The 17796-nt window shown below is 40.5% G+C and overlaps 1 protein-coding gene across 1 annotated transcript in view; it reads left to right on the forward strand.

Annotated features, from left to right (window-relative positions):
- PRRC2C (proline rich coiled-coil 2C) overlaps positions 1 to 17796 on the forward strand; it is a 77739-nt gene that overhangs the window by 55761 nt on the left and 4182 nt on the right. Inside the window, exons 24-34 of the mRNA XM_050901200.1 lie at positions 861 to 962; positions 5123 to 5336; positions 6272 to 6475; positions 7173 to 7285; positions 7859 to 7995; positions 10018 to 10252; positions 10715 to 10837; positions 12396 to 12614; positions 13658 to 13732; positions 14880 to 14983; positions 16799 to 16925. Of these exons, the coding sequence (XP_050757157.1) occupies positions 861 to 962; positions 5123 to 5336; positions 6272 to 6475; positions 7173 to 7285; positions 7859 to 7995; positions 10018 to 10252; positions 10715 to 10837; positions 12396 to 12614; positions 13658 to 13732; positions 14880 to 14983; positions 16799 to 16925 (1653 nt within the window). The remainder of the gene's footprint in view (positions 1 to 860; positions 963 to 5122; positions 5337 to 6271; positions 6476 to 7172; positions 7286 to 7858; positions 7996 to 10017; positions 10253 to 10714; positions 10838 to 12395; positions 12615 to 13657; positions 13733 to 14879; positions 14984 to 16798; positions 16926 to 17796) is intronic.

The raw sequence follows: 17796 nt of genomic DNA on the forward strand, positions 1-17796 counted from the left end.
TTAGCGTGGAAGACTGTATTCTTTTGTGTTAATGATGTTAGTGTATTGCTCCCCTGTGGTGTGTTGGAGTTGGATTTCCAACACAGGAAATAGGGGCTCCTGGCCACAAAGGATCTGTGCTATCACCTGCTTCACAGCTTCAGTATCTGTGTCTTTTGGATTAACCGTATCTCATTCAGTGGAAGTCCATTAGCTGTGCTCTGAATGGAGAAAGAAATGGTTAGAAGTAATAGACTGGCCACTGCAGTATTTTTTGATACATTTCATTTAAAACTTCTAGGAAATCCATCAGTGTTTTCTTAGGCAAAGATAGCAATAGCATTATGTCAAGTTTATTTCCTTAAGTTTCACATCTTTCATCTTTTGAAAGAGAAGATAACTAAATTCAGTTATTGGATGGCAAATCTGTTTTGGTTTGTTTCATGGTCCTGTGACTTTGGAGGTTTATAGCCTCCTCTTTTCAGAAACTGCATCTCAGAACTCAAGGTCATGAAGCCCTGTGTACTGTATTGGTACAAAAGAGGACAAACTTGGCTTGGGAAGAATTTTTGCATATCAGTAAACTGAAATGATACTTTTAAGTAAATCCCAAAGCAGAAAATTGGTATTTGTTTATGCAGAAGACATGGACACTTTAGAACCTTACTCTTCAGCCTATTAGAGAGATGAGAAGCATTTCAGCACCTGCTGAATGGCCTTTCCCCACCTACCAAATTTTCACCTTATTTTATCAAAATCTCCCTGCCAAATGCTCAAGCCTTGAACAAATTGTAGCTCACTTAAAAAAGCTTGAGCTTTGCTTTTCTGGGGCTTTTGTAGTAGACTTAGTTAGAATGTGATGTGTGTTGCCTGCCTTTCAGGTGCCCCTGCCCCACACCCTTCCCCTCCCTAGGAGGGAGACTCTACAACAGAGCTCCAGCCTAACTCCAGTTTCTCCCGCTACCGTCGACCTCACCCTCAAGGTATGTACCACATCCCTCTAAGGGTCGTTTTCTTGCATGCAGGGGAAAAAGTTAATGGAGAACTTGCTGGTGAACCTTTTTTTTAGAGCCTTCCTTTGTTTCCTCTGCTGAACTGCTTTTGCATATAAACGGATGGCTGAAACACAAGACTATCAAAGGATGCATTTAAATTATAAATCTCTAACCCCGTTTTGCATTAACCCTTGGCATCTCAACCAATCTTGGCTCCCACTGCCCTGAAAAAAAAATCCTAGCATTTTAGCATTGTACCATAGTGTTCATGACAAACCATCAGAATCTGACTGAGGTTTTTTGAGAGTTTAGCTGGTTTGGTATTAAAGGCTGTAAGGAGTTGCTTGGTAAGCCGAGCTTGATTTCTTCTTAGCTGTAAGATTTTGATGTGGTGATAATGTGGTTTTGAGTTGGATGGCTAAAGTTCTAAACAATGAAATGTAGGTGGTGTGTTGGTGTCTATGAAAGGCAGTTTGATCAGCTAGTCAGGACATGTTTTGTTGTGTTATAAATGTTCTGTTTTCTGCTCTCCAGTGTAGAGCAAGTGTGTAGAATATTTTGAATGGTGTTTTCCCATTTTGTTGGATTTTGGACTGTGTGCATTGTATAACTCACTAACATAGAGTTGGGCTCTAGCTTTGCTACTGTATCTTTAGAAGTTTTTGGTCCTAGATCTGCTTTGTGATTGTGACTGCAGGTGACTGAACCAGTAGAAATATTGTTGCTGCTTCTACTATTAAGGAAGAGTGATGGTTGAACTTAGTTTCTCTAAATTTTTAAAAGAAGAAATGAAACTAGGGACTGGATGCAGAACTAACACTTTGGATAAACTTGCTTGTCAGTCCCAGTGAGACTTGCGTCTCACTGGCATGGTTTGACAGCTGCTTGCTTGTGTTTTCTACAGATGATAGTTATTAATGATCTCTTGTTGAATCTTTGCTTTTCTTTTGTTAACACTTTATTTCCTGAAAAAAATGTAACCGCTTTAAAACAATAGACCAGCAAAAATGGGGAGAGGGCTGGAGAGGGACAAGTAATTTAACAAAAATCTGATTTTCTATTGCATTCTTGTGTAATAAGTTACCATAATCTGACTTTCTGGCGCCTGAAAGCATTTTTCTAAAATAGCAGTCTCTAACTGTTTAGCAGCTGGATATCTGATTCACATGTAACACAGGTAGGAATGTTACTATAGCATGATGCTGCAAAGAATGTGACACTGCTCAGTTACAAAGCAAACTGCGGTGTTTGTGTCATTCATCCTGCAGTTTCTTTTTCTGCTGTTCTGGTATCAGTGATTTGATTGCTTTCTCAGTGGATGATAGATCTTAGATGTGTGCTAACAAAATATGTCAAAGATCCATGTTTTGAGGCTACCTTGAAGAACACTCTGACCAAAACCTGAATGAAAAGGCATTTGGAAGCAGCTTTGTCTCTAGTCTCTCTATTCCAGCCACTGGAGCTCTACCTCCTTTTCACAAATGCTGAAGGCAACAAGCTTGTTTTGAAGCACACACTGAGACTATCACTTTCACAACAGGCCTTCTGGTCCAGACAGAGCAGAGCTACTCTTTGTCATCCTCTTCAATATAATCCTTGCTTCTTTTAAAGGATACTTTTGGAGTGGCAGAGAGGAAAGCATTTCCTTCTTTCTCTTAAAAGAACAAAATCTCCAGGCTCTGCCTCCATAAAGCAATAATCCTTGCACCTCCTCTTTCCTCCAACCCCTATCACAGAAAGCTGTCTGTGAGGAGACTTGGCAGGGGAACTCAACCACAATTGCTCCCACTACTTGGCGTCATTCTGCCAGGGTGCATAGGTATAAGGTACTCATATGGGAAAGCTTTTTGAGATCTCCTTTCCTTGGAGTAACTTTGCTAAAGATACCTTTACTAAGGCAGACATCCTCTTAAGGACTTAGCTGATAGGGCTATTGGTAGATAAGGAGCTGAGCAAAAGTCCAAAGCAATCTTAAACTGAGCCCTCTTCCGTGTTCTGAGGTTCCATCTAAAATTCCTGTGTAGACATCTGGTCCGGAATCTGACATGTTTTGACTTTCTTTTTCTGATCGCTTAAACTTTGGCTTACTTAAGGATATGCACATTGGTATTTATCTCCAGTTAAGTTTTTGGGTAGTACGTACTGGACCGTTATTGCAATGTGAAGGCCCCAGTGGGTCAATGGTGAAGAGAAGCCTCAAGCAACCATGATCTCCAATTTGTGCTCTCCTTTTCCCATAATTAAGCGAGCAGTGAAATCACAGCGCTTTCCCCAGCCTCGCTTAATTTAGAGCCTCTTACTCCTTCATATCTGGTCTGTAGATGGTGCTGCATAGGCGCTCCTAGAGTACCAGTCTCTTTTGCATCTTTTTTCTGGCTTAAGAAGTTAGAGATTGTTAAGGAGCTGTCTAAAAGCAAAGCTGTTAGAAAACTCGGGACTCTGTTATATGCCTTTTATTGCAAATTGGAAAATGGAAGACAAAATGCAGTATGTAGACTAGCTTTTGCTATCAATAGTTTCTCCAGGACATCGTGAAACTCATTGAACATAGTAGAAGCTTCTACACCTTCTCTGTTCAGACATTCACAGGTACTTCTTCACTTTCTCTTAATACCAGTGCAGTACAAGACCATTACCCTGTCTTACCAGAGCTTGTGGTGTTCAGGAAGGAGCTTGTATTCTTACCTGTACTCCACCTTAAGCAAAATCCTTTCCAGCAGATTAATAATAAATTTTGAAGTTTGCCCTGTCTGCAAGAATCAGAACCAATTTGGAGGAAAACGTTGTGGAGGGAAAACTGAGAATGATTGCTGGGGCAGATGGTCTCAGAAATGAAAATAAGTGACTTGCTTACAAATGATTTAATCTGTAACAAAGTTTCCCTCCTCCCCCTTTACTCTCTTGAGCATACAGAACTCCACTTTCCACATGGGTGTGTACTGATCACCTGTTACCCACTTCTTTTGATACTGCTTTGCTTTTTTTATCACTTCTGAAGCATCTAGACAAATAACCTATCTAGACAAATAACCTAAGTCATGTTTGGTCTGTCCAGACTGTGTGTACCTCATGTAAAACAGGGTAGGCTGAAAGTAGGACTTTCAGAGACTGCAAGTCCTAGTTAGGGGGCTCTATTGATCCAGGCAGTGAGGTCAGATTTGTTGGTGAGTATGTATTTGCCCCTTTACATATACCATTAAAGACAGCACCTGGCCTTGAGAAGCTTACAGTCTGCCAGATGAGCAATTTCAGCCTATGGCATCCAGCTCTGCTAGCAAAATCTTTGTTTCAACTGGGGACAGCTGAAAGTTGTAGACAAGTCCATGGACTGTGTTTGAGCCTTTAAATTAGTGAGTGTAGTCTGAACATTAATATTTCCTTTTCAGTAGTCTCTCAAAAGTGTCTCAGTTCGGATTTGGCATTGCGTGTCTAATGTAGCAATATTTAGATTGTTTTACTGCAGCCAATGACAATAGTTCTTTCCACTTTTGGTGGAAGATAATTGCGTATAAAATATTTAAATTGAAGCTTCATCTTCCTTGCTGTGCAAGACTTGAACTCGTAATTATTATAGAAATAGAGGAGCATGAAGCATTTTTAGCATTAATGTAAAGCAGTGCGCACAAGCTGTGTCAGCTCGTGATTGCTTCTTGAACAGCAGTTGCTTTGAAAATCTAAACTTGACTACTCTCGTTTACTGAAGTGTGCATTAGGTATTTTTGGTGGTCACTCAAAGTGGATGATTTACCAAGAAAGCAAGGGGCTGTTTCATTTAAATGGCCCAAATAACTTGTAAGTAAAGGGCTTCATGGAAATATTTAGAGGGGTTTTTACCTTTCTTTTGCTCACTGTGTCTTTTGCTCTTCATGTCAAACAAAACCAAGCCAAATTAGTGTGAGTGAATTCTCTTTTGAGCATTGAATGTTAATACGATGAACTGTGCACGTGTGCAGTTGGAACATATAAGAAGCTCCAACTTAAGGCTGTATGCTTTTTGCATGAACAGAGTTGCACGATTATGGTGACTTAAAGAGGCTCGCATGAAGCCTGAATTGCCTTTTGAACTAAAAAGAACTGTTAGAAGAGGAAGGCTGTTTGACTAGTTGAAACTTCTTAATAGATGAGGAAATTTGTTTTCTTTTAAATAGATGGAGTCTGCACGCAAAGCATGGGAGAATTCCCCAAACATGGGGGAGAAGAGTTCGCCAGTGACCTCAGCAGCGTCTCCCATTGCTGGTGGCAGTGGCAGTAGCAGCAGCAGCAGCAACACTGGGCCAAGCAGTGGTACTTACAGCTCTTTCTCTAGTGCATCAATGCCTCCTATTCCTGTGGCCTCGGTTACACCAACAACTTCGCTATCAGGTGCCAGATGTCAAGATTGTAGTATCCTGTTGTATTGTTCCTTGGCTGTGTTTTTCAAGAGATTAGATTCCCTTTGGAATTATGTTTAATGCAAAGCTAACGCAAGTTTTATGCTAGTATGAAATGTCAGATCTGAACAGCAGCTTCCCAAATACCTTTTAATTAACAAGGAGATACTTCACCTGTTTCACTTCAGACAGCTGAAAAGAGTATTAAGATGCCATCTCTCTGCCTATGCTACTTATATGGACTTGAAAGAGGAGGTAAATGTCTCCTGTTGGCTGCCTTATTGGCAGCCTTATTTTGTTCAGCTGAATGAAGGCAAGCAAGTAGATGTTGGAGCAGATGGTAGTTCTGATATCCAGCCGATTGCAGTCTTACTTTCATTTGTGCTCTTGCTTTTGGAGTCAAAGCTTCAACAGCTCATACCAAAAGCCCTTCACACTAGGCAGAGCAAATGTCCAGCTGCTTTTCACAAACAGTGCTGGTTTCCACCTTGGTTCTTTGCAGCAAAAAAAAAAATGCTGTATCTGGTTAAATCTTCACACCTTGGAATATTAGAATGTATGCCCAAATCTCAGCTGAAGTGCTTGAAAAAGACCTTTCTTTGGAGCCTGGCTCTCAACCATGAGAGGCACAACCACCATATGTTGCAATATTTTGTTGCGTAACTAACTAAGGTGTCTACTTCAGTATTTTTATATGCTCCTGGACTTGAGAAGGGAGATGCATTATGGTTGCAGTGCTTCCTATAGTGAACTTAACAGAATTGTCCTCCGTGGCCATCTTATGTTGATGGAAACAGCTGCATTAGGTTTCAGTGTTCTTTACCAGTTGTGGTTGTGCTTGCATAGTTGTCTCAAAACTTTGACCACTGAAAGGTGATGCTTTGAAATATCTGTTTTATGATGCATCACTTGCTTCTCTCCTTCTAGGAGCTGGAACATACACAACCTCTTCACTGAGTACGAAGACTGCAAGCACCTCAGACCCTCCTAATATATGTAAAGTGAAACCACAGCAGTTGCAGACAAGCAGCCTAGCTTCTGCCAGTCACTTTTCCCAGCTGAGCTGCATGCCATCCCTCATTGCCCAGCAACAGCAAAGTCCCCAGGTCTATGTGTCTCAGTCTGCAGCAGGTAATAGTGTTTGTGGCTGAGAAGCCATATGTCTGCTTTTTTGGAGTTCTGAAGCTGGAGAGTTGAATTAAGTTCTGGTTTTATCTGCAGTAAAGACAGAATGATGGAGAGCATTCTGTAAGCAAATATTCAGTAATTGTATCTTACTCTAAATTTGCAAGTTTCTATCAGTAAGCATAAAGATAATGCTGTGTTGTTAGCTTGTTGAGGAAAGTATGTTTCAGTCTCTTAATGTACCATTTTTCTGTTGCAGAATTTTAAATCACTATTTAAGACCAAAAATGACTTGGTCTTGACTTCTTTATTAAAGTGCTACAATAGTTTAGAATCATGGCATTTTTCTTTAAAGAAAACCCTACATATAGTTAACCTAAATTGCATGACAGTATAGCATGTTCTTCCTCTTCCTTCACCCAAACGCCTGTTCTGGCTAGAATCTGTTGCTTGTCCCCCAAGAATTGCATGGCACTGAAGATGCATATGCAAGACTGAGAGTCTGGGGGTGAACTGGAAAAGATACCAAAGCTGGTTAGGCACCCAGCTCTTCAGTTCTGTTTCTTCTCCCAGTCTCTCTGGTAGCTGTCACACTGAGAAGTACTGACAGTGGCTGCATCTCTAACTCTTGATGAAAACCTTTCTAGCAGGGAGATGGTTGGAATCAGGTACTAACTGTATTGCTCTTCCTGAGGTACTGCAGCTCAAATCCCAGCATTTTATATGGATACAAGTCATCTATTCAATACTCAACATGCGCGTTTGGCACCACCTTCTCTGGCCCAACAGCAAGGCTTTCAACCAGGGCTTTCTCAGGTATTTGGGGATTTGGTTTTTTGCACTTCCCTGTCTGTATTGCCTTTAAAGCTCTACTAATGAGCTAATGGGGGAAGGGGAGAGTGGGACTAAAGACTCTGCAAAAATGAGGTCATGCCTGCCCTTGCCATTTCATTCTGGTGCATGCAGGCGGTGTTTGACCTCTACTGTTCCTGAGAACGAAAGCATTTGTCATGCAAGTTGAGAGAATAAGCTTTCACTCACAAATATACTTTATGTAAAAGTACATATTCACGGGAAGTGTTTATGTGGCCGTGTTAGTGCAGGCTTACTCAACTTTTGTAGTACAAAATTGTATGCAATCTTGTACAGTTTTGTATGCAAATTTAAATGATTCGTTCAGTTTCTGCTGGTTATTTGCAAGGAAAAGTGTAAAATTCAACTAGAAAGTAATTTTCTGAATGGGAGCAATACCAGCTCTGCATGCAGCCTTGGGATTTGACATTCTTTGTTTACTTTTTATGATGTTACACAAATCCTGACACACATTTAACTGTAGCTTTTCTACGTGACTTTTGTCCTTGGATATTTAATGGTTTCTTTTTTATGTAGCCTGCTTCAGTTCAGCAGATCCCCATCCCCATCTATGCACCTCTGCAAGGACAGCATCAAGCTCAGCTGAGTTTAGGAGCAGCACCAGCTGTTTCACAAGCCCAGGAGTTGTTCAACTCCTCCTTACAACCTTATAGGTAGGTAGCATATGCAAATTTCTTTGTGTCTTTGAGTGGCAGAATTGATAGAACTTGCTTCCCTGCAGACTTGTGTTCTGTGCTCAATAGCTGCCTCATCTTCCTGTCTTCCCCAAAATCTTTTTCATCTGTTTGGCTGAGAACTCTGTATGTCGATTGTCTGGCTAGTCTGCATGTGCAGATGTAGTTGTGAAATCGTGGGTTCAAAAATTATGCATGATATTTGTATCTTTAGGAAACCAGGCTAAAAAGCTGAAAACATCAGTCTTTCATACTAAAAGAACAGAAAAAGAGGAGTCTATCCCTTTAATTCAGTAATTTGTGTTTGTTGTTTTCTAATCAAACCAACCTTGGAGTCCTGAAACACTTTGAAATCCTAGTTTGAACACTATAGGTGGTAGAAACTTGATTTCAGATGCAAAGGGGATAGCAGGGTATGTTTTAGAATAAAGGTTTTCTATTAGCTACAAAAGATAATAGGAAGACCAGTATCTCTCAAATGGCATTGATAGCCAGACAAATTTCCACTGTAAGCTTTTCCAAAGCTTCCTTGCAGTTCCTATCAAAACTGATTCACAGTGTTATAATTCTGACAAATTTTGTTAGTTTCACTTTGAGAAAGTTTCTTTGGAAATTTAATTACAGGGTTTTGCATGTGCGGTAGAAAAACCTGCTTGTTGCAATGTAGGAGGCTGAAGCCACAGAAGATTTAGTTGACTACATGTGTATCCTGACTTTGTGCTTGGCTGACTTTGTTGGACCAAATATTGCTTGTCCTGCCACAGCTGACAAAAATTGTTGCAAACAGTTGGCTAGTTGCAGAAACACAATCAGTCTGGCATGTGGTCCAGATTAAATAAATGCTTCTGGCTGATCTGGTCACGCACAAACCCAGTATTAATGGAGTTTTGGGTTGCGCTATTTATAAGGGTATGAATACTTTTCCCACATCTTTAAAGGTGCAGAGGAGGATAAGCTTTGAGGTGTACAGGTTACTGGTTTAAAAACAACAACAACAAGAAAGCTTGTGAAAATGTTTTTGGCTACATTGAAGACAGTCCCCTGCATACATTCTGGAAAAGTGTCTCTAGTGCTCAGAGTGTAACTGTAAGAATGTTTTTCAATTAAGGAAAGGTACAGAACAAAGTTAACCTGGGTGTTCTGTCAGGCCAGCACATGGCCACTGCGCTAACAGATTAACAGGGCCAGTGCTATGCTGGTACGTATCGACCAAGTGATAAAGTGAAAAGTGTTTTTACATCAGAAACGCTCTCCCCTGAGCTGAAGAGCTTTGAGAGGGGCATTTATTTAAAAACTCTGATTCATCAGTCTGAAGGTGGCTATTCAGGTTCTTAATGGAAATGTTTGGATAAATACTTCTGATGGACTAAAACAACCTGTCTGTGGTGCTTTGCTGTACTGGTTTTGGTCTTTGTTTTTTAAACAAAGTGCAACTTCCCCATGCTGGTGACAAGGGAATTGAACATCTAGTTAAAATTAAAGGCTGTGGTGTCTGTCTGTGTTACTATTTTGAAGCCAAACCATTCATTTGGAAGCTACAGTTGTCAGCATTCAGTGATTTAACCTGTAAGTATTAAAAGTTGGGCTATGGAGATCTGTGAAGTCAAGAGAACAAAGCAGTTTACTTTGAGTAAGTGGAACTATTCACATGTGGTGCTTCCCCACCGTCCTACCTTGTAGCACAGGAACTAAGAACTGGTAGCTTCTGTATGTTACAGTTAAGTTATGCAAAAGTTGTTTTAGCACGCACATCTAAATAGCTAAGTGTACTTTAAGATTTAAATTAAAAGCCTAGTCATTTTTTCCTGTGGCCTTTAGTAGCATCTGTTATTGTTGTGTGCAGAGTAAATAGAAAAATCTACCTTTCTCAGGTGAAAATCTGTTCGATAGAGCTAAGCGTTCTAATTCCATTTAAAGAATATAACCTGTATTCTTCATTTTTGGTGGCTCATTGTTGAGCTCTGTCTGCATTTTTATGTATAATGCTTCAATCTCTTGCAGATCCCAGCAAGCTTTTATGCAAAGTGGTTTGTCTCAGCCATCACCAGTAGTTTTGTCTGGTACAGCCTTACACAACTTCCCAGCAGTGCAACACCAGGAACTTGCTAAGGCACAGTCAAGCTTGGCATTTCAACAGACTTCTAATACACAACCTATTCCTATCTTATATGAACATCAACTTAGTCAAGCTTCAGGACTGGGAGGCTCTCAGCTTATTGATACACACATTCTCCAGGTAGGAAATGCTCCAAAATGCAAAACTTCTGCAATGGTTTGATACAGATAATGCAATAATAAATCAAGTATTGCTTAGCTTGGGATAAGCCCACCTCTGTGATAATTGCATGATACTCAAGGTGGCAGAAAACTTAAGACTCTTGGAACAGAATGTTCTTTTAATTTCATAAAGGTACATTAGCATAATCTCTCAATTGAGGATTGTTCCCCAAACTACAGGGCTCCTTGCACTTCTGTTGCTAATTGGAGCTTCAGGTTTAATTTCTGTTATGGTAGGTGATAAAGGGCTATTCTACCACTTGCAAACGAGAGCTTTATCGCAAGTGAAAACCTGCAGGTTGTCAGCTTCCTATGCTGTGGTTTCTACTGTACTGCTTGAAATACAGAATAATGTGCCATACTGTCTCTGAAGTGCTCTCGTAAGTATTCTTAAGGTAATGGTGTCTTTCACTCTTCCTAGGCCAGAGCTACGCTCACCCAGGCTTCAAATCTGTACTCTGGGCAAGTTCAACAGCCTGGCCAGAGCAATTTCTACAACACTGCACAGTCTCCCAGTGCTCTCCAGCAGGTAAACTATGGCATGGTAAATTTCCTAAATTGTATTCTTCTTAAAAGCATGTTGTTGGTGATGGTTTTTTTGTGGGGTGGGGGCTGAGACAATCTTAAATTCCTCTAAAATGCAAGAATTGAAAATTGATAGCTAAGGAGAGCTACTGCAGCAGCACTGAAAAACTGAATTGCTGAGAAGTTGGATATTCATGCTGATCATTTGTCCCTGGCATCTTTCTCTTAAATAGTCCATTTTCCAGTGACAGGCAAAGATTTAGTTGGCACGGTGATGTTGCTAATTGATTGCAGCATATGCTGCCTTTATGGGGGCAGGTATCAGTTAGTGGTAGTGGAGAGAGAGACAAACTCCAGGTGCTCAGTGCAGCCTCATTCTTATCACCAAGGCTCATTGAGATGAAACCTCAGAGCTGCTACATATGTCAACAATATCAAATATGCAGAAAACAAATGAGAAGCCAGCAGATCATACAGACAAACAGGACAACCAAGACAATAACCAGTAACCCGTGTCAGGAGGTTTGTAAAATAACTCCAGCGATTTTAAGGGTTTTTTTGAGTTCTTTCGTGAAAGATCTGTTAATTTGCTATGTGCAAGCATTCTGTCATATTTACAGGATGCTGTTTAGTGGGTTTCATCTTCTGGTTAAATTTTTCTTTTTGAGTGGCTTTTACAAAAAAAGCTTACAATGGGCTGGTTTATTATAATAGAATAGTTCATACACCTGAAAAGTTGCCAAGACTGATATCTAGAAAAGTCTTAAAAAATTGGATCTCATCTATTGAAAATCTAGCATAAAGTTTTAAGGACCTTTTAGAAGGGTTAGTGTTTTTAACATGTTCAAGCTTGGCTGCTTCTATACTTTTAATCTATGTTGTCCTTCAGAGCAGAACCTTAGTAAGTCTTTCACATCTGGAGAATATATGATTCTAGTCATATTCAGAATATAATTTTGCAGATTGTGGATTGATGGTCAGACTAGGAAATGCAGCAGCTCCTGCCAGTCAGGTCACTCCTGTGGTATTTTCACATTTATCACTATCATTCTGTGGTGTTTTCAGCCCACAGCAGTCCCTGTTAATCCAAACAAGGGGCAGGCCATGGTTGTTGGGTTTTTTTAAGCTCAGAAATGCTGGCTGTTGGGACTCCCAGAAAGTAAAATCTAGTTTTCATCCCAAGCAGTGTCCTTATGATGACTAAAATTATTTCAAGTTAAAAAAAAAATAGAAATTTAATTAAAAAAACCACACACACAAAAAACTGGCTATTTCATTCTAGTTTTCTTTTCTGAGTTGAATTAAATTTACTTCTTCATACAATGAAATCGTGTTGAATGATGGAGTTAGTAGCTAGCATGCAACTTTGTTTCTGAAAAGCAAAGACCCAAATGCCATTAGAACTGATTATAAAGATAGGCTAAACAGTAAATTCAGTTATTTGCTTGCAGCTCTCTGGGTAAATTTATGAACTCATTAAGCCATTTACTTTGAATGTCACTGAAATCATAGAGCTAATAAAGTTAAATAATAGCCCTTGTGTATATGTTACTGGTGATTTTGTGGGTTTTTTCCAGGTGACAGTACCTTTGCCAGGATCACAGATTTCTTTGCCCAACTTTGGATCCACAGCACAGCCGCTTATTGCCCTACCCCAGTCTTTACAACCACCACTACAGCACACGCCACCACAAGCGCAGGCTCAAAATCTAAGCAGACCTGCACAAGTAACCCAGCCTTTCAGAGGATTAATCCCAGCAGGAACTCAACACAGCATGATTGCTGCAACTGGAAAGGTAACAATATTGATAAATCTACAGTACAAAAATTAATACAAAGCACAGCTGTATGCTGTTTTGTAGAACCAGCATGGCAACCTGTGTTGACTCTTGCATCTAAAAACCTGCCTTGACCTTAAAAGGTAGGGAGGGGAAGATGGAAAAGCCAGTGTAGATTAGTCATGGATTAGCAGGGTATTTCATGTAGAAGCCATGTAGAAATTAGTACAGAGACATTGTTCAAGCAGCAGGCAAAGAACATTACACTATCAGGCCTGATTTCTGATTGTGGTCATGCATGTGTTTGTCATTTTGCTCCAGTATGAGACCAGGAACAAGTTGTAAAATTTCACTCTTATATTTCCAAGCACACCAACCACATTTGTAATGCCTCCTTCTGCTGTATGAATCTGTTCTGCCCTATACCTGTTGTACTGTCAAATGGGGAATGCTTGCAGTTCAGGGTAGATCTAGTCTTTACTAATACAACCCTGTCCTCCGGATTGATGAGTGTCCTGGAGAAGTCCGGTCAGGTAGCTGTGGTGAAAAACACTGCAAGAGACAAATCTGTGCATCTTTGTGTGGATAACTTCCCTCCTCTAGAGTTATCCCTTGTACGTTTGTGAGGACATTAAAACCTGTTCCATTCTGTCCTGGAACTTGAATCCAAGAGTGAGTGTCAAGGGATCAGCTCTTTCTAGTGCAACAAACTGGAGTTTTAGCGGCTTTAATGGACTCTATCAGCTGTGACCCTAAACCAGAATTAAACTCTACTAATGTTGCTGGGGGTCTGCTTTTCTGAATAGCATATCAAGGTGCGTATTGAGAACATAGCACTGTATGCAAGGCAGAACCTTTGATGTGTAAAAAAGGATGGTCTTTCAGCTGAAGAAAACTATCCTTGAGTGACAGCTCCAGTAAGGAGATAACACTGAAATAGCGCAAGAAGCTTGAATACCTAGGAGGGAATTCTCTCCTCTCCTTTATCTGGAGCTGCTGTGGTAATTGCTAATGAGGGGATGTGTGGAGCTGGCTTCCAATCACAAGGTCTCTTGTCTTAGATGGAATCACAGATTTACAGGCACCTGGGATTTTCGGATAGTGTGCAGCACAACGCAGTTGCAGCATACTTTCAGGTGAGCAGTGGGTGATAACACTGGACGTGAACACAGCTAAGCTTTCTGTCAGATATAGCGAGGTCTTTCCCCAGAGCAGGGGGTAATCTAGCTCTGGAGCTGCACCTGAAATCCTTACAGCTTGTAGCCTAGATTTTAGGATGCTTTTGGGTATAAAATGACCCTGCTGTCCCAATGGTTTACAGCTGTGATAAGAAAAATGTCTCTCAGGCATTAATTCCATGTCTTGGACAGTAATGGCAACCAGAATTCCAGATCACCTAGATGAAGTTTTCATCCTGTCACCCACCAGAGTATATGGTGGTTTTTGCACTATGCAGTTTCCTGGCTTCATAGGATCTGGCCAAACTTTTTCACCTTTACAATTTTTATGAGCCCATCTTACAAGTAGCAGTGTGTTTCTTGCTACAGTTGTCATTGGAAAACAATCACTCATTTCAACAAGAAATGAGGAAGAGCTACAGTGGGATGGTGGCCTTAGGTGACTTTCCTGCCCCATTTTAGGAGTTCCATCATGTTCCTGCTAAAGAAGGTCAACTTAAAGCAGCCACTCACTTTTAACTGATTTATTGTTGTCGTTACGCTTCCTGGCTGTGTGTGGAAAGGTACTGTTCCAGAGACTAATTTATTCTGTTGAGTGTATCTGCAAAATAACATGCAAGATTGATTGCTCCATTTAGAGTCTGCAGATTCTTTGCATGAATGACAGCTCTGGTTTTGCTGTGCTTTTGGTTTTTTATAGAACTGGGTTATTTTACAGCAGTTTTCACTTCAGCATTTTTCAGGATTGTATCTAAATATTGTCATGTGGTACCTGAGATGGGGAAGGAAATTTCAACCCTGAAGCATTTTTTTTAGGGCCAAATACGTAAAATGAGTCACGAATCCCCTTTCATTATGCAGGAAGATTAAGTTAGAAATCCAGTACCATTGCTGGAAGTGCCAAATAGTGCAGGAAAATTCTACACAGAGGTTCTTATGCTGCTGGGGCTGTCCTAATTATAAGAAGCTGTTTTGCAATCTGGCTTTCACCTCCACTTAACTGACCTATTTTCATTGAGAAAAATGTGAGGTAAGCTAACAGTTACTTAGTAAACATAATTTTTCTTTGAATGAGAACTAAGATGGCAATTGCTATGTTTTTCAGATATCAGAAATGGACCTGAAGGCCTTTGGAGGTGGCATTGATGTTAAACCTGGAACACCACCAGTTACTGGTAGAAGTACTACTCCAACCTCCAGTCCTTTCCGGTAAATCTCTCTTAAGCCCAAAATTCCTTGAAATCAGAGCTAGAAAATGTACCTAATCATGCATGAGCAGCCGATTCTGAAAGGTATGAGGTGAGGGGCTACTAATGTAAAATACAATGCTTAATCTTAGTTTAAAAGCAGCATTCCAGCAGGTTATCAGATCTGCTATACTTGGCCGGAAGTATATAGCTCTGAAATAAAATGTTTAAAATATTTTTTTTTTTTAATTAAACAAAGCTAAACAAGTCATGTAAAAATGACCTGGGATTGTACCAGGAAAACACAGAAGTGGCAGGGAAGAGGTACTTGGCGGTAAAACTCTAAGACAGTTTCTTAGCTGCAATGCTCAAAGTAAAAACACTTAAAGGCTTACACCTCAGTTGTGGCAACAATTCTGTTACAGAACTAAGAATTGGTGCAAGATCTATAAGCTTCTCACAAGTGAAATTAGTAAGTTGTTTGCAGGTTTGCTTGGTTAATTGACAGAATCTTGCTCATATGCAGATGCATTTCATGGTAAACCTATTGGGCTGCTTGTGGGTGAAGTTATTAGTGGGCTGAAGGAAGCTGGAAATGGAACTTTGCTTCAAGATAGTTTTGTTCCTGAAGGCTGCGCTCCCATGCATAGTAACTATATTTGGTGGCTTTCACTGTAGCAGACTGACAGTGTTCAGGCTTTTCTAGTGAAGTAGAAACGAGAGTTTGACCTCCTACATGCAGTGCTGAAGTCATGCCTCCAATACTTCACCTAAGAAAGTGAAGGGATGAGGAAGAAACTTGAATTTGGTCAGCTGGTCAGCATTTAGCACAATTGACTCAATGGTATATATCGTATACCATGCTACACAAGATGTCTCTTCTTCTAGCAACCAAAGCAGGGCTTATCATAAGCTTTTGCTCTTAAGTGTAGAGGTACTGGGAAGGTCGACAAAAGCATAATAGATCTCAAGAGTTCAAAGGGAAAACTAAACAGAGACTTCTTTAAGCTTATAAAATATTGGCATGTATTGAGTTTAGCTGGCTTTCTTGCCACTGGTGCCCCGCTGCTCATTTTATGTTAAGTAAGTGTATCACCCACACACTCTGCATGAGAACTCTCTGGAAGTCAAGCTCCATTTCCTAAAGAAGTCTGTTCACTCTTTTCTCTTTCTCTTTCTCTGAGGGCTGTTTGGTTCCCTTCCCCCAGATAATCTTTCAGGCTTCATTTAATTCATGGTGATTCAACACCTCCTAGAAGTTTTAATGGAGGGTCATGTTCTTAGCCAAATAAAATGAGGAGAGCGTTTTCTGTGAATTTTTGTAATCTGTTCAAGTGCATTTTGAAACATTTGACAACAGGTCAGAGTGGAAGCAGCTGCACAGGGCAGCTTCTGCTGCACACGCTTAATGCCTGTTGTGACAAGCTCTGAACTTGACATGAGAGAGCAAACAGTGTAAAGGGGTAGGACTGAACATAAGGTAGCAGGGATGGGAAGGGGAACACACTTTTAACATCAGTATTTGTGTTACGAATACTTTTGGAAAGGTCTCTTTCATACAGACTTGACCCTGTAAAGTTTGTAAGAATGGAAAGATTTTACAGAATCTTTCCATATCCTAAATATTTCTGATTATGGTTTCTCTTTGTATTCTTAAGTTCTGAGTTTGTTTGCATTTGAAACTAACAGTAGATACAGGAGAATATCTGATACCAGCTTCTCTAAGAGATTCCTTTTTTCCCTCTCCAATGCTGAATTTCTAGTTAAGTTGTAACTAAAGGCAGAAGCATCCTCTGAATGAGAGCAGTGCGATTCTAACTGGTGTTCTTTTCTTTAGGGCCAGTTCTACAAGTCCTAACAATCAGTCCAATAAAATGAACAGCATTGTCTACCAGAAGCAGTTTCAGTCAGCAGCTGCCGCTGTGAGAATGACACAGCCGTTTCCTGCGCAATTTGCACCACAGGTAGGTGACTGGTAGCTTCCTGCAAACAAGTCTGTTTCTCTGTATGACCTGGTGACTAACTCAGCTGTATTTCCTCAGGCTTTATCATGGGGAGATACAAAATGGAATCCTTAAAATGAAATGGCGTGAGAGAACTGATTTCAAGATCCAAGCCAAAAAAACCCTCTCTGATCTTGCTAACTAGTAGTGCAGATTTGTGGTGTGTTTAATTTTGAGAGTTCTGTGCACACTGAGGATTTAATAAAAGTTGTGAATGATGTAGAACAGACTGTTGTTCTGCTGGCTTCCCCATGCAGCTGTAACGCACCTCATCCTGCAAAAACAGATCACTTGATTGGGGAAGGGGAGAAGCTTCGTGTCTCAGAAGGGTCCCAGTGCATATTTTAAATGTTTAAAGACAAAGCAGATCTGCAGTTGTTTGTCTGAGATGCAGCTCTAAAGTATTGATGGAGCAGTTCAGGTTGGAAAGGATTTCTGGAGGTCGTACATTCCATACAAAGCAGGGCTGATGGCAGAGGGTTTGATTTGCTTCTGGCATTCCAGGGAGCACAGCTTACACGGGTGGTGCATCCCTGTTACAGGTGACTGTAACTGGGCTGCTAGGGAAATGTGGCCTCTGTAGAAATGCAGGATATTTCTGTCTGTCTTTTAGCATTCGGAGTGTTTGACTGCAGGACTTGAGATTTGATTTTTGTATTGCCACTAGCAGAAACTACCTTGCCCTTCCAGGGCTGCCTTTCACTAGTGACTCCTCCACTGCCTTGCATGGGTATTTTCCATTATTACATGCTGGTTTTAAGTTGTTGGTACTACTTTCAGGCACAGCAGCGCTACAGGGCTGGTTTTTTTTTTTCTGGGGTTCAAGCGTGGC

The sequence above is a fragment of the Gymnogyps californianus genome, chromosome 8, assembly GCF_018139145.2.
Source record: "Gymnogyps californianus isolate 813 chromosome 8, ASM1813914v2, whole genome shotgun sequence".
In the NCBI taxonomy this organism is placed as follows: Eukaryota; Metazoa; Chordata; class Aves; order Accipitriformes; family Cathartidae; genus Gymnogyps; species Gymnogyps californianus.